This window comes from Mus pahari, chromosome 22, assembly GCF_900095145.1.
Source record: "Mus pahari chromosome 22, PAHARI_EIJ_v1.1, whole genome shotgun sequence".
Lineage (NCBI taxonomy): Eukaryota > Metazoa > Chordata > Mammalia > Rodentia > Muridae > Mus > Mus pahari.
The window spans coordinates 15,744,731-15,762,442 of record NC_034611.1 but is presented as its reverse complement, the minus strand read 5'-3'; the positions used below and the strand labels follow the sequence as shown (position 1 = coordinate 15,762,442).

Below are 17,712 nucleotides of genomic sequence, written 5' to 3'. Positions count from 1 at the left end.
GAGAGAGAGAGAGAGAGAGAGAGAGAGAGAGAGAGAGAGAGAGAGACAGAGAGACACAGAGAGAGAGACAGAGAGGGAGTGGGAGAGGGGAAGGAGGGAGGGAGAGAGGGAGAAGGGAGTGGGAGAGAGGGAAGGTGGGGAGGGAGGGGGAGGAGGGAGGGAGGTGTGGTGTCAACAAAGTTGAAAAGAGAAGAACTTCTAAAAAGCCATCCAAGCCATTTGATGTCAGACATAGGAGTACAGTCAGGATTTGGAGTTTGCCCTGCTAGGTTCTGGTCTTGCTTTGGTTCAGTTCCTGACTGTGTTCTGATTCCTCCTTTTTAAAATGGTCATCTGTGTCCTGTTGTAGGTGAGAAGGATATAATTTGCTTTTGATGTTGATTTTACAGAGTTACAATTAGGAGATTTCCTTGTGTCTCAGAAGAGACTTGAGACTGAAACAGTACTGAGATTGCTAAAGACTATGAGGACTTTTAGTTGTACTAAATGCATTCTGCATTATTATAAGGCTCAAAGTCTATGAGAGCCAGGGTGTAGAATTGGGTGGGTTTGAGGAAGAACAGCTTCTACTGGTGCATATATTTGAATACTTGGTCACCATCCACAGTTGGTGGAACTACTTGGGAAGGCTTTGGAGGGGCTGTGTCACGGGGTGTGGGGCTTTGAAGGTTTGTAGCCCCATCACTTCTGGTTGGCTCCGTCTCTGCTTCCTGCCTGATGCTCAGATGTGAGTGCTCAGCTACTGCTTGAGCGCTATGCCCACCTGCCTATAGCCCTAATGATCATGGCCCCACCCTCTGAAACTGTATGCCCTCATTAAATGCTTTTTTTTTAAATAAGTTACCTTAGTCATGATGTGTTGTCATGGCACCCTGTCAACAGGAAGCAGGGCAGAAGCTTAATAGCTAGCTAGCAAAACTGGCATTCAACTTAGTGATTTATTATATTAAGATACTTCTTGGAGGGGGTTAAAGAGATAGCTTAGTGGTTAAGAGCACTAAGTACCTTCCAGAGGTTCTGAGTTCAACTCCCAGCAGCTACATGGTGGCTCACATCTATATGTAATGGGATCTAATGCCTTCTTCTGGTGTGTCTAAAGAGAGCAACAGTGTACTCACATATATAAAATAAATACATCTTTTTAAAAAAAAGTATTTCTTGGAGCAAAGCCTATAGTGTCATCATAGTTAAAAGAGATTCAATTATTGAAAGTCCTTTCTCCACAAAGATCCATCTCCCCCAAATCACTTACGTAATATGTCATAGTAATTAATTCCTGAAAGCTAGTAGTATATACAGAACGGTTATAAAAAAGGAATAGTTCTGGGGAGATAAGCTATTTTGTCCAACAGTTGCCACACAAGCATGGCAACTCAACCTCTAGAATATAGACAAAAAGGCTAGATGTGGTAGTATGCACTTGCATCCCAGCACTGGGGTCACGGACTCTGGAGCTCAGTGACTAGCCAGCCTGGCTTACTTGGCGAATTCTCGGCACATGAGAAAACCACTGAGGTTGACCTATGATCCCACATGCACTTGCACACACATACAGGTGCAGGAACATGCATGCACATACTCAAAATCGCTCCATTCAACATGATAAACAGAACACAAATAATTAATCTTACCCTCTCTTAACAGATTCCAAAAACTGAGCATTTATTGGGTCATTGTAAGGTCTCAGCTCTCCATCATCTAAACTGAAACCATTGCTCCACAGCTTCAGTAAAATCTGAACCTTTGGAGATAAAAAAAAAATCATCTCTAAATAATTTTATGTTTCAATGTGGTATCTCCAAAATTACTGATTAATTTATCTTAAAATAGAGAGATATTTGCTTTACTCAATGCTAACCCTACGTGTTTACTTAGTAGGTTTATTTTTAGCTTACACCATTGATAATAGCTGCAAATATCAAAGTCCCACAGGTGGAGCCTGGCTTCTGTGCATCACTCAGGACCCAAGCAGTGAGAAGTCAGACTCTGCTTGGCACCTGTGACTCAGACCCCTCATCTATACCCAAACTCTCCTTAGTTCCACAGCTAAACAGCCAGGCCAAGGCGCAAGGCAGAGCTTCTAAAAAGCTAAAAAAAATATATTATTTTAACATTCCAAAGTCAACAGAAATAATGGTTTTATATGTTTTTTTAAATTGAATTCATTTTGTATTTTGAAGGTATAGGTATACAATTTAAAAGAAAAACTGCAAGAATTATATATTCCTTCCACAAACAGTTATACATCTCTAAATGTAAGACATAGCAGATAGAAACACTGAAGTTGGAAGCACATAGGTTCTTTAACCCACAAGAGAGACTGTATTTATAGTGTCAACTGTTAATTTGGAAAGGGGGAAAAAGTAGAAACTAGAGGCAAATGCTTAAACATTTTAGTGACTGTACCTACATCTTGCAGCTGATTTTCTCCATAGATATACTCTGATCGCTTGTAGAAGGAGTTACCCAATCTGTATCCTCCACCTGTAAATGACTAAAACACACAATAAATGGGTATAAATGAGTTCTCCATGGCTTACACTCAAAATGCTATTTTTATACTTGATAGACTAGACAAATGATTGGCCAGATTCATACTGACTAGGAAAATACATTGGAATTAAGACATTGAGTTATAAAGAAGTGTGAGAAGTTAAATGTCTTTTCATAAAAACATCAGTAACTCAAAATATGAAATAACTTCGTTTGACTTGTCAGAAGCCACACGGTAGAAGGAAAGAACTGACTCCTGCAAGTTGTCTTATGCCTGCCACATGTGGGTTGTGGATAAGTGCATATATGATCACATAGATGCAAAGAAATGATTGCTATAACAAAAAATTCTATATGTATTTAATAGGCTTTTAAATTTTTTTAATGTTTTTAATTAAAATATAAATTATACACTTCCCCCTCCAGGCCCTCCCACATCCCCCCATTCTCAAGTTGATAACCTTTTTTATTATTGTTACATGCATACATTGTTACATTTATATATATATATATATATATATATATATATATATATATATATATATGCAAATACACACACACACAGAATCTTTTTGTTGGTGGTATGCATATGGTTTCAAGGCTAATCACTATATTGGATAATCAATAAAGGTTTCATCCCTGAGAGAGGTTAATTTCCTTCTCCCAGCAGTCCTTAGCTGCCTGTAGTTCTTAGGAGTATGATCCCATGAAATATCCCCCTTCTATGTAAATGTGCCCATTGAAATGCCATTGCTCCAGCCTTTTTTAAGCAGCCATTTCTAGGAGAGACTGTCTCACAGGAGACTTCCTGGTATTCTGGCTCTTACAATCTTTCAGCCTCCTCCACCTTGATACTCCCTGAGCCACAGGTGCTGGAGCTGTGATGCAGACGCTGGGGTTGAGCTCGCCATGACAAATTCATCTCGGCATTTGCACCCATTTGTTTTCTGTGATGGCCTCCACTATAAGCTGTTTTCTCAGCTATAGTAAGTCAGCTGTGGTCACAATTTAATCTTATACCAAATTGACTATGATCACACTTAGGATAATTTGAGGAGAAATGGCTATTCTTTTAATTACCATTTATATCACAAATACACTTTTAATTATAACCTTACTTTGTTTTACATACTAAATCAAATCCATACTTTTCTAACAGAATTGGAGAACTTAGAGATATTAAAATGGCCTCTAGGCTGGAAGTTGTCCATCTGCTGCCAAATAAAGACTACAACTCAAGTCTCACAGAGAACAGCCAGTCTCAACAGTGGGTACCACAAAGATGAGGAAGGCTGTGCGTAGACATGTCCAGGCACCTCTTAACTTCCCAGAAACAATGTAGTTTTAAGACAGCACTGACCTTTGTTTTGTCTTCACTTGATGATCTTGTGGCTTCGTTTAGAGGGACAGCTCCATGTTGCCTTGCCTCTTTGAAAAGTTCATTCACAATTTTCCCAGTTGGAGGTTGAACTATATGTAATCCATCATATTTGTGATCACCTGAATAAAGCCTTTAAACATCAGACATCATAAATAAAAACTCACAATAGACATAAACTATCTTAAAATAAGAAGCTACATAGTCTTATGAAATAGCTTAAATTTACAAAGAAGTACACCTGAGTTCTTAAGATGTGACCTTAAAGTGAAACTCAGGCAAAAATCCAATGGAATAATTTGTATCCCTCCTGAGTTTGTGGAGATTCTGACAATTTTAGCAACACGGTAAAGGAGTCCTTGTCTCCCCCCTCCACCCTGGTGACTGCCTATGAAGTTCTATTTTCACAGACCACACTCCTCTCCTGCTGTGGGGAGGCACTCAACGCTGGGAGGCTATTCACCAGCAACACTGGAAGCTTTACTCTTTGGAGATTCTTGGATTTAAAAAAGTCCTTGAATTAAGAGATTTTTTTTTTTAAATTAAAAAATTGCATTACAATTCCCAGTGTAAATAATTTTGTATATTCTCTGTGTAGTAACCAAGATCAACCCTGACTCTAACTTAAGTGCTCCAAAACATACATTTTCAGTCACCTAAGATTAATATTCTTTCTAGATTACTGTTTCTGTCCAGGATACTGACAAAATTTCATCAATGAAGAAACACCGAGAGACTTCCAGAGTTCAGGCGCAGAGTTCAGATTTTGTTTTCCCATACCTTCTGCTCCAATTCCCAGTCCCCACTAACTCACACAGCGATAGTGGAAAGTGTAACAGCCCTGCAGGAGGAGCACAGGCACTCTTCAAGGGTTGATACAGAGGAACTGGCAGCTCTCAGCTCCTGCGACTGAAGGACAATTCACCTGGACACCACGGGACCACCAGCAGACTCTCACTCCTGCTGTGAGCGGGGCTGCCATCTTGCCACTGTCACTGACTACACTAGACCCCACCAGGCTTTCTTCCCATGCTTCTACTGTAGACTTGGCGAGGGAGCGTGCGGCAAGCAGGGGAGAAACAGCCTGCCTGTCCTTCCCCGAGATAAGTAGTGTGGGAGAGGTGGGACTGGACAGCACATGGCCTCAGGCAATGGTGAACGGAAAAGCAGAGCAAGGCTTCCTGCTATGCTTGCCCCACTACAGCTTCTTCCCCTCCTGTCTCTGTCTGTAAGCTGGCAAAGTAACTCATCTGCCCCTCTGTTTTGGTGAGGTAGACCTGAGAAAACTGAGCACAGGAACCGATTTAGCCATTATGGCCTCCCCGACGATCATGCAAGCAAGCACTGTATTTTCTTCAAGCAGCTTCTTTATTTGAACTTTTATATTCAGGTCCACAATTTGATGGTTGCATATAGCATAAGGGAGAGGACAACACTGATTTCTTCCTTTTGTTGCATATTTGTAACAAAGTTCTCTCTCCTTGTTACTCTGCAGTGGCATCTTTGTCACAAGCCAAACAGCCATCTCCATGGGTCTAAGACTGAGTTTGGGTCTTGGCTCACTGGTCAGTCTCCATCATTCCTCTGACTTTTTTTGGTTCGTCTTCATAGCCAGTATGTTAAATCCTGAACTTGGGTTCTTCGTGAATTCTCCAGTCGTTCTTGTGCAGACAGGCACCAACAGTGTTTACAACTGGTGTAGTAACAACCTTTTCTAGTTTCTTTTCCTCGTTTCATATCTGAAACTTTCGCAAGAGCAAACCTGTTTCTCTGTGCAGTGGGTTCCAGCCATGATTTGGTTTTACTACATTTCCACAATAAGATGGTGATGCCCTCGCCGTCTGTTCTCCTCTTATTTGATCAACAATTTATCCTCTCAGATTGCAACTTCTGCTAGCATAACTTGAAAGTATGATTCAAACTTTTGATCGTCAGGCTGTAGTCATACAAGCACTGACGTTATAAGCATATAGCATCATGCTGAGCACTTCCTTACTTTGTTTGACTGGTTGCTTGGGGCAGGCACGAGACAGGGCCTCATGTACATGAGTACTTGGGTCTGGTTTTGAATTTAGTGCAGAGCTGGCCCTGACCTTCAGCTCCTGATCTTCCTACATTTACCTTCCAAGTGTTACAAGCAGAGACATGTGCCACCAGGCCTGGTCTCCCCTTTTAACTTACTGATATTTAAGAGTTTGTAAAGACCTTAAAAAAAAAAAAAAACTAAACTAAAAACCAAGCACGTACTGAATAATTCTGCATGAATGAAGCCCATTAACCCCTAAGTTAACCATGCTCCATGCTGAGTCCCTCTCGTCAGCAAGCACGCATGGTTCTACCACAGATCCCAAACCTGTCTCTTTCCTACCTGTGTCGAGCATTGCTTGCCATAAAGTTTCTATGGTCAACTTTTAAAAAGTACTAGAATAATTCCATCCTCTCTCCTTCATTCCAGTGGAATCACCAAATTTTCATTTTTACTGTCATTTGTAGTCTAAGACTACAAATTATTATCTTCTTGAGTTGCCTCTTTCTTCTGAACCTTTGCTGTAATTTTACCCTTATTTTTCTAAGAGATAGTATTTTTCTAAAATGATACACTTTTTCTATTTCCTAAAGGGTTAATAGTAAATATTACCAAAGGGCAAATATATGTTCACTTAATTCTTATAACTAAACTCTCATTTTTCAGATGAGAAAACCATGCCTATGAGACGTTAATGAAAAAGACACACACACACACACACACACACACACACACACACCACATAAACATGGGGGCTGAGAGGCATCTCTTTTTAGAGCCAGGTCTTGTCATGACAGCTCTTTATCACTGAATGAACTTTACTGCATACTAGTATTTCCAACATTCTAGAATCACCTGCCTAGGGATGGCACTTCCCACAGTGGGCTGGACATCCCACATAACTCATTAATCAAGAAAATGCCCCACAGACATGCCCACAGGCAATGGATAGAGGTCACCTCTCATATGAGTGTCTTCTTCCCACCAGACTGTAGCTTGTGTCAAGTTGATAAAAAAATAAACCAGTAGTGGGATTGAAAAGCCAGTGTACCATGTGTGGTGGTGATAGCAGACTCTGGAAATCTTGACATTTGGGAGGCTGAAGCAGGAGGATCGACTGTTGGAGGGTAGCTTGTGTGACAGTGAGTTCCAGGCCTGCCTAGACTACACAATGATACCCTGAAAATCACAAGAACAAAATGACAATCAACATATAATTGTTTTGGTCTCTAATGCTACCCTAGGAGGACATGACAATTAAAGACGCCTGTTCAAAGTACAATGAAGACACAACAGGGCAAGTGTTCTTACTGAGTGTAGAGCAAGAAGTGGGAATTGCTCTAGTGAGTGGAAAGCAGCATCATGCTTACAAAGAAGGCCTGCCAACGACCCTCACACACTCTATCTTCAGCGATTCAACAGTCACTATATCTTCTAAAGAAACTCGTCTTTTTGTGTAGTAAATAATTCAAGAGGTCAAACTTGAGGCAAAAAGTCTTTAATTGCTACACCACTGGTTGGAGAGGTATAGTTCAGCAGTAGAAGTACATGGCTAATATGTGTGGGATAGTAATCTATCACATTCCCAAACAAAAACAAATCAAAGAGCATTATGAAATTAAAACTACCAACAACAAATATTTTTAGGCTGCATAAGTATATTTATCTGAAGAAAGAGTTCTAGGGATTGGACCCAGGGTCTTTCATATGCTAGGCAAAACTCCACTACTGAGCCACATCCACAGATCTTAGTTTTTTGGGGGCTGTTCAAACTGGCTTGAACTTGCTTGGCAGCTTAGGGAGACTTGAACTCTGGATCACAGAATTAACACATGAAGAGCAAGAAAAATACTTACATATCAATCTTATAAGAATTCAAATATTAGATTTATTGTACTAAGAGCAATATTAAGTTATTCTGCATGTGCTCACACCAGGGAGCCAAAAGTTAAATACCACAATTCCGAGGTATAGTAACATATTAAATACTAGAAAACTTTGAGGAATATATACAGTAAGGAGTCAGTTAACATATTACACATATCTACATATACTCATTTATCTAACAAGAAAGAATTACATCAAAGGATAGTATATTCAAACCATGCCGAGATACCAACCTGCTGATTACAAAGACAAACTGTACCTGACAATGGAGTGATGTGGTGGTCAGCACCTTAATCAAGTGAGCATATCACCAATAGTGGAAAAACTTGAAATTATATGGCTCCTGATGTGATATAATAAAAAGCAGACAGTATCACTTATCTAATACTCTTGACAAAAATGTTTAACAAGAATCTAATTATGAGGAAACAGTGATCGAGAATGTGGGACATTTTGAGACATCTGGTGCATACATTTTAAAAGTGAATGTATTACATTTTAGATTATGTAGGTGAGCTAAAAACAGACAAAAAAAAGAGAGGATGCCTTGCATTAAAACTCAGGGAAAAAATCAGATGCAATGAGTAGTCTCTAACTGAGTCCCCAAATCCCCCAAACTGGAAGAAATGGCTGACTACAGGCTCTATGTTAAACGACGTTGTTAACCTATACTTTTAGATTTTAGGTTATATACTTTATTCTTAGGGATACATGATGAAGTATCTAGAATTGAGCATCATAGTGGCTATAATGTGCTTTCAGACAGTTAACTAAAACAGAAAGTGAGCCTATGAGAGTGCATGCTATACTCTAACACGTTACAAACCCAGAAGCAGAAGGAAATGGTTAGTGTTTAAGTACAGAAAAATGCATCATTTTTGTCTCCCCTGCAAAAAGAATGTGAAGTGGCAAAAACCTAATGTTCAACGAACTTTTCTATTTCTGATAACAAAGTATTTTTTCAGAATGAGAGAATCAGAAAATTCAAGTTTGCATTCTTAGTACTAGAAAAAATAAATACACTCACAATACAATATCTGTGATTCTTATCATCTAAATCTCTAGTCTGTTCTTTTTATAGTCAGAGATTTTTTTTTAAAGATTTATTTATTTTATGTATCTGAGTACGCTGTAGATGTCTTCAGATACACCAGAAGAGGGCATCAGATCTCATTACAGATGGTTGTGAGCCACCCTGTGGTTTCTGGGAATTGAACTCAGGACCTCTGGAAGAGCAGGGAGTGCTCTTCACTGCTGAGCCATCTCTCCAGCCCGAGTTCAGAGATTTTTATAACAACAAATACGTCCTAGGAAATCATTTGTAGGACCAGGCATCACACAACAGGGTCACACACAGAAACTTGAGACTCTTTAATGGGGACCAAAGACTTACCAGGGCCCCATGAAGGGTGGTGAGAAACCTGCTGGCCCTCAACTGATAAGATAGCATATGAAAGCAGCTTTGGAAGGAGAGGCCTGACCATGCCATGCCATCAGAGCTCAATAGGGCCCTGACAAAACTATTAAAGAGCCACTGGGCCTGAGAAAACAGGATTCAAGATATAATTTCATATGGTGCCTATGATAATATCATATACTAACCTAATTCTTCTGAAATTTCTTTTAACTGATTATAAAAAATTTAGGAATAGTACTTCCATTTCTATTTTAAAAACTTTAATTTAAAAAGTCCCAAGGTCACTTAAAATAGTTTGGGCTTAGTGAGCTAAGCAGGGTAGATGTTTAGAAGCAACACTTACCGATGTGGCGGTGTCCGTGGGCTCCTAAAGGCTGCAGGTGTAGCTCTGTCAGGCTTGGGAGACTTGCACTTCATTTCATCTTCATATAATTCTGCCAAGGCCAACTACACAGAACAACAGGTTTGTGATTCAGTTGACACCAGAATCAGACTTCTAGACAGATAGCTAAGGAACAGCTACTGGCTTGAAATTGAGCAATAGCAATTTTGTATGAAAGAAAGGAAGGTTGTTCTCTCAAAAGATATCTTTCCAAGGCTAATTCCTGAGGTTTTATACTATTCAACTAATCAAACTGCCTAGTATCAGAAAAAACTGTTACAATAATTCTTTTAATTAACTAGTCTACAGTTTAAAAACTGAGTTTGGCAGTATAATATGTTTGCTGTGAACCTGTGTAACTTTCTTCCATGTCTTAAAGAATTCTTGAAAGCAGTTTAAGCTATTGCCAATTTCTCTAATTCACTTTTACAATATAATTTCACTTAGCTGTTTTCAAAACCTAAGTACATTAAAAAAGTTTACAAGTATTGCTTAAAAGTCTGTAAGACACAAATTTAATCAAGTTTAGGGAAAGGAGATTCTAAAAATTAGGACAATGAATTAAATATAGGTTTTAGTCATTTATAAAATAATACTGAAAAATTATGTATTGTAGATATATAGCTGGATACCTTGTAAATAAAGTAAAAATAAACTTGTCCTTGAAATATAATTTAAAATAGTAATGGAATTATCAATTATTATAGTTTTTCCTTCTCCTTTTGCTATTTTTAGCAATAATTTAAAATTTTCTCAGCCAGGCGCAGTGGTAAATACCCTCAACAACGCTAGCACTTGGGGAGAAGCAGGAGCTTTCGGTGAATTTGAGGCCAGCCTTGTCTATACAGTGAGTGCCTGGATAATTAGGCCTGTATAAGACACACCCCTGTCTCAAAAAACAAACAACAACATAATCTGCCTTAACGCTGCTAGTTGATCTTCAATTGGTATGATTGTAATCTCTGGGCTCCCACTCCAAGGTTAGGCACTGAACCCAGGCAGGCCTCATGCACATCAGGCAAGCTCTCTAACACCCAGCTACTTGCCCTGGCCCTTGAAGATTCCACAGCCTTTAGATAAACACAGTTAAAGTACACCCTCAAGACACACAGAAGACAGCTTCCCCCTCCTCTAATTGTTTTTATTTCTCTCTCTCTCTCTCTCTCTCTCTCTCTCTCTCTCTCTCTCTCTCTCTCTCTCAGATGTATCAACCTGTGAATTTCTAAAGCAGCTATTTCCCTAGAAATGCAAATCAATGGCTCTGACCTAGTAAGAACTGAACTCAAAAACTTTTACAGAGCTCTAAGTTCTTGAAATTAAAATATAATTCCATCATTTTCTCCCTTCTTTTTCCTCTTGCTCCCTCCTCCCCCATGTTCACACACGCCATTGTTGCTCTCAACTGGATCCCAATCTTGACTTAGGCACACAATGTGTAACATTTGGTGATACTGTGTAACATTTGGTGACACTGTGTAACATCTGGTGGGTTACTGAACATCCTTGAGCACAATTACTTCTTTAAATGCCTATCAAAATTCTTCTGATAATCAGCTGAAAGATTAATGTTTTCAGAGCGCAAGCCACACCCATCCCATCAATACGGGGACTTACTTTAACTGTTGACACTGCTGTGTCAGTGTCCCTGTTGTCATTTCTATGTGTCTCCCTGGCATGCTTTGCTACGCCTACCCCTCAAAAACCCAAACAAAACCCAAAGCAGGCTAGGGGAGGGACCGTGATTACACTAAGCACCCATCTTACCCTCCAGAAGGCTCTTTAAAACAGTCTTCTTGGATGGATCACCTCCTGAGCCAACTGTATTATTTCAGATCTATGAATGACTTACATGCTCAATGTATCTCATACAGTGTTATCTGTATTTCAAACACCTGTTTCAGGTGACCTATGTAAATATGGCTTCGAATTTTCTTAAACATCCTTTTCTAAAGGCACATACTCTACGCTGACCTCCCAACGACATTTACTTTAGGTGCCAACTGTGATAGGCAATTGTCAGTGTCAACTGGACTAGGGACCTCCTCGGAGATATACCTTTGCATGTATTTTTGGCATTATTTCTAAAGAAAAAAAAAACAAAAACAAAAAAAAACACCCTTCCTTCCCTGAGCATTATGGGCTAGGGTCTTGGGCTGAATAAAAAGGCAAAAGCAGCTATGATTCAGCTTTCCCCACTCTCTGCTTTCTTGATCCACACAGATATGAGGAACCTGGCTGTATGCCCTACTTCATGAAGTCTACCATGCCTGCCCCACCAGGCTCTTTTCCTTAGCCACTTATTTGATTGTTGCCAATTAAAATACTTGTCTTCTGTAAAATAAATAAAGCGGCTTTGACTTTATGGAGAGTAGAAAAGGAACACTAAGAATGTGGTCCAAGTATGATTTCCTTAGACTTGAACAAGTTCTTCAGAAGGAGTTGGCACCAGTCACAGATTATGACATGGGCCTACTCATGATTATTAAATCTTTAAAACATAGATTATTAGACACAGAGACTGAGCACTCTTGAGATTATATTATTTGAAAATAAATAAATAAAAATGAATGGAAGTACCAGATAAAAAGTATAACGACAAAACCAACGCTTCCTAAGTGAGAGACATTCTTGCCCCAATTCTTCCCAAGTCAGGGACTGATAATCTTTCCAGTCTGGAAGAGACCCTGGATCTAAGTCACCATGAAGGGCAGAAACACAGCAAAGGAGAACTAGACGTCTCAGCCTTATGCTACAGTGTAGAAAGCACAGTAAAGTTAACTGTACAGACTAGCCACACCTGGGAACTCTGGGAACTCATAATGTTTAAGTCCTACTCTATACCTAGTGGATTAGATATGGGTGTGAGTGCTAGTGTCTGCTTTAGCAAGCCTTTCCAGGGACATGATTTCACTGAGAACCAGTGATCTAGAGAGCCTCAGACAAGTTTACTCCTCCCCAAATGCTAATCTGGATGGAAGCACAGAATTAAGAGCAGCAATCCTGTCGATATTATTTGGAGGAACATTGGGGAACATGCAATTAAATACCTTAAACAATTTCAAATCCTATGATGGACTGCCTGAAGGACACTACACAGCAGCCTTAGAAAATAGTCCAGAAGTCACAACAGAGAGACACTTCAGGAGATAACTATGTAGCCCTTTTCCTAAAACACTCCTTCCTCATTTAGAAGCTGACAGACAATTCTGCATGGCAGCTGAGATGTTCTGATCAGCTGGTAATTCACTATTGGGTATTTATCTCCCACCTGATGCTGATCTCTGCATTCTCCAAGTTCATTTTCTCAACTTTTTTTTTTTTTTTTTTTTTTTTTTGGCATTCAGTGATGCTTCAAACTGTGCTTAGTTCTCCAAAAAGTTATGAAGGTGTCCAAAAGGTTATTATATGTGGTTAAAATAAGAGACTGTTCAGGACAATTAAACCTAGATTATTCGTAAAACAAAACAGAATTCCTGAATGAGGTAGACTCTAGAACCAGAGTAGGTTGGGAAAACTCAAACTGGCAATAAGATGTGACTTTATAGAAACTAGCAAGCCAGACACTGAAAATAATTTATCAGATGAGTACTGCCTCACTAGTATGCTGGCTAGTTTTATGTCAACTTGACAAAGCTAGAGGTATCAGGGAAAAGGGGGGGCTCAACTGAAAAAAAAAAAAAAAAAAGCCTTCATCAGGCTGTAGGCAAGTTGTGGAGCATTGACTCAGTGATAGATGGTGGAGGGCCACACCCACTATGGGTGGTGCCAAACCTGGGCTGTGAGTCCTGGGTCCTATAAGAAAGCAGGCTGAAGAAACCTTGGGGAGCAAACCAGTAAGTAGCACCCCTTCATGGCCTCTGCATCAGCTCCTGCCTCCGGGTTTCTGCTCCGACTTCCTGTTTGATGATGGACTGTGAGGGGAAGCATGAGTGTTTCCTTCCCAAGTTGCTTTGGCCATGGTGTTTCATCACAGTGATAAAAACTCTAAGGTAACAAGCTAACTGGCTCCAGGGTCACCTGGAACCAACCAGTGCTCAATTAAAATCATTATAACTGAATTGGTTTGGTCTGTAAGGCTACTTTACAAGCCTGTTTCAAATTTGTGACCTTTCACAAAAATTTGATAGCATACACAGTATCCACTACTACTTCTGGATTTGATGTTCTGTTAGTTTCCAAATTTCCCAAAGCTTCAGCACAAAGTTAGAATGGCAAGTGGTCAGTACGTCTGGTTAAAGAATAAAGACCAGCTATTAAAAATGCTGTCAAGGTTTGTGAATCCATGCTCATTTATTCTGAACTATCATCCCTAATATGAGTTTAATTGTTGAGTCTTATCAATGATTTCATGAGATAGAAAAAAGGCTAAAATGAACAAGTAGTATTAGCATTGGACACGTGTTTAGCTGACTAATGTCAGCATCATACCATTGCTGAGTTTTATTTCTGTTAAGTTGTTTCGTGAACTACCTCTTTCAAGCGAGCTGTGACCAAAGCCTGAACTGTTTTAAGCTCTCCCCTGCAAAACCGCAGGCTTTTGGAGAAGAAAGTGCTTTCAATGTATAAATCATCAAATGCGAAGAAGCATCCAAGAGAACAACCCGGCACGCGTTATTTTAAAGTTACTTTTTTTTTTTTTAGTGATGGCTGGTTTATCACTGGCCACAGCAACTCCCCAGATGCAGGCAGCATCAACTGGGAGCCCCCCCGCCTCCGATGGCTCCGCAAAATGACATTTTGCTTTGTGCATCCTGCGTGAAGGGAAACCCTGTGCTGCCGCCTGAGGCTTGGGCACTGGATTCCACCCGCACCACCCCGCAATGCGCCTCCAGGAGAGACCCTCCAGTCCTCCGGAGCCAGGCTCAGGGGAGGTACATAGTGGCTCCGGCCCGCGCCCACCCTGCCCACGCCCTCCCGCCCGCCGCCGCCGCCGCGCCTCCGCACCTGTAAGTCCCGCGCACTTGGGGGCCGTGGCCTCGAGGACCCACGCTCCTGCTCCTCCGGCTCCGAGCCGCCACCCTCCGCCATCTTTCACCCGCTGGCGGCGCCCGCCCCGGACCGCGACTTCCGGGGCTGGTTGCTTAGCGACTGTGGGAGGGGGCGGAGCCACTCCGTGACTCCCACCCCCTTCGAGAGGGGGCGGAGCCGTGCCGGGTTCGCTACGTTCCTCCGGGCTCCAGCCGGGGCGCCCTCGCTGGAGGGTTCCGGCCCGCAGGGCTCGCCTGTTTCTCCGTTTTTTGAGATCTCTCTGCAGTCCCCGTGCGACTCGCTGGGAGATGCTGCAGGTTGCCCTGGAGCACAGCGTTGTCTTCCAAGTTCACTTAACTCAACAATGCAATATCTTAACAGAGGAACTTTGCAGCTGCACCTTTCATTTCCCCTTATCTCTCATTTTCCCTTATCCGGGATTGGATAGTAAGTTAGTCCTTCTGAGTGGATCCGTATTGAGGATAGGAAACAGTAAAGCTTTTGCCAATGAGAATGGAGGCTCTTAAGCCTTCTTCTTTTCCACTGGGATTGACTTTAAGTCTTGTCTTAAATCCCAGACACTTACACCTCCAAGAATTGCCACCCAAGAAAAAAGAAGCCTTTATGAAATTTATAAGCTAGAAAGGGGAAGAAAGATATAATCAGGTAACAGAGTACAATTTGCTTTGCAAAGACTATTATTCCAGGACTGTATGTGAGTGGAGAATACTCTCTTCGTGCCTGTTGTGTGTACCATGCTAGGTGGGAGCCTACAGCCTGCTGCCATGGCTGATCTTTGAGTTCCAAGTACTTAAAAAACAAAAAACAAAACAAAACAAAACAAAAAAAAACAAACAACGTTTATGAGGTAGAGAAGATGAAACTGAGAGGTCTGTAACAGACCTTTTAGAATGAAATCCACATCTTAGCTACTTTTCTTGGTTGCCCCTGGTATGTAGAGATGGTCACACAGGCTTTCAGGTTCCCATGAAAACACTAATCACACGATTGTTTTAAAAAATAAAATTTGTGTCCTTTTCTCCTGAAAATTTATTTTAGCTCAGTTTTATTTTCAGGCCCAGCTTGAGACTCAGAGGGCAAAGGATGATGGTCCCCCCCCCCCCAGTTCTCTTAACTCAACAGTGCTTCACCTGTATTGCTGAGTACGCAATGCTGTACTTGAACAAGGCAAATGATAATTAAACTAGAAGCTAGCAGTACAAGTTACCAAACCTAGCATTGGTGTCCTGATACACATTCTGCCTTAAAAATTCCCATCACTTTTTTTTTTGACAAGAAATGACCCCAGAGAGCCAATACCTTTCAATGTTGGGCCTTGAAGGAGAAGTACTTTCCACAGTTGTTGGGCCAGGAAGGACCACAAGTAAAAAGTCACAGAACCGTTCTAAGACAGATAATGCAAGGATCTTACTCATGCCAGCAAAATACTACGTGGTTGTTTAGAAATGATTATGTTTAGAAGTGATTATGAGGTGGCCGGAAAGGGACCTAGACTAGAGTTTTGGGCTAAGTTAGATTCTGCTGTGTAAGCAGCCATGCTTATTTACTGGGCCAAGGTCACCAGATGTGGCCTTGAGTAATGAAAATCGGTCCAACGGGAGGGACCGCAGCAAGACTGAGACTGTGACAATTTTATTGAGAGCAATCAGACTTTTATACCGCTACCAGAAATTGAATATAGTGGCAATTGTTGAGATTCATACAGTTGTAGTTGCCAAGATACAATGACATTTGCAAGTTCTACAGGAACACAAGATTAACGTCTAAGACCAGTTATCCTGATAAGTTTCCATGCTTTCTTGATGTCTGAGAGAACATACAAAGAGACATGAAGCAGCTGGAATGCCTCACTGCCTGAGGGAGTATATCAGACTCTCAACAACTGGAAGGCACTTTGTGATCCCGGAGCCATGGACTCTAACATGAAAAAGTAATGACACATGCCTTTCAAGGCAGCTAGGCCAGGCCAACCTCAAGATTCCCCTCACTAAAGGAATGTCATTTTGTGGTCTGTATGAGGGAATCCGTCAATACTTAGTGGTGGTCTGTAACTGGGACGGAGGCTGCCTGTCTTCATGGCACCTTTTCTATTCTTGGTAAGTCATGGACCACAATAGTAAGATGAATCAGTGGAGAACCTCATCAGGCACAGACAACTCTAACCTCGGAACTTACATAAAATTCATGTTCGTGTAATTGTCCTTATCCTGAACATCACTGAGGTGAGGCTCAGAGCTGGCTTTCACCTGTTGCTTCATCTGTTGAAATATTTTTATCCTGTTTCTAAAACATTTGACAGAATAGAGTATGTTTACATCTGGTAATTTTCATGGCTTGCATATACTATTTATGCCCTCTACAATAACTTCTGGCTGAGGTATTGTCTTCATATTTTAGAAGTAAGAGAGGGGGAGAAACAGAGAAATAAGATGGATTTTCTTATGTAACTCAGCTAATAAGTACCAGAACTAAGTTTTAAATTCAGGTGCATTACATTCAAAAGTTCATGCTTTTCTTTTGACCCCCCCCCACCTCCCTGATTTCTGGGAGCTTTTCTGTAGCTCCTGGCAAGATTTCACTATGTTATTGCCTAAGGACCTCTCACTACCTTTCGTACCATTTTTTTCGGGGAGGAGGGGGTGGCCATCAATCAACAACATCTAGCCCTTAACCAATGACATTCCCTTGGGTCCTTGGGTTCTGCTTTAGCATTTTTTGTTCTCTGGCTGTGTGCAACTTCACTATTCAGTGCCATCTGTTCTTATGCCTATCATGTAGATACAGCTGATTCTCATTATCTACAGTTATGTTCCATGGACTTGCCAAGAACACTAAATTAATGAATACTGAATTATTGCTGTTGAGATATAAGCTTATGTCCTTGAAGCCCCTGTTTATGTTTACCAGGTGATTGGTGCGTAGTCTTGTTTATGTCTGTTTCTGTATAAAGACACTTTATGTGATATAGATAGATAGATAGATAGATAGATAGATAGATAGATAGATAGAGATAGATAGGCTTCATTAACATTGAACTCACCGTCCCAGCACTGTAAATCCTTCTTGAAGGAAGTTTGCCTAACGTGTATTTTCCTCAAGGCACATCCACTTAGGAACACTAGACAACACGTCAGCACTGC

General features: G+C 40.8%; 1 protein-coding gene across 1 annotated transcript in view; it reads right to left on the bottom strand.

The window, feature by feature from the left end:
• The window catches only part of Ubxn2b (UBX domain protein 2B), a 25,891-nt gene extending 11,253 nt beyond the window's left edge, over nt 1-14,638 (bottom strand). The window contains exons 1-5 of the mRNA XM_021222326.1: nt 14,528-14,638; nt 9,545-9,648; nt 3,854-4,004; nt 2,411-2,494; nt 1,632-1,741 (exon numbers count right to left, since the gene is read on the bottom strand). Coding sequence (XP_021077985.1) covers nt 1,632-1,741; nt 2,411-2,494; nt 3,854-4,004; nt 9,545-9,648; nt 14,528-14,611 — 533 coding nt within the window. The 5' untranslated portion in view covers nt 14,612-14,638. The remainder of the gene's footprint in view (nt 1-1,631; nt 1,742-2,410; nt 2,495-3,853; nt 4,005-9,544; nt 9,649-14,527) is intronic.
• Between the last annotated feature and the right edge of the window lie 3,074 nt (nt 14,639-17,712).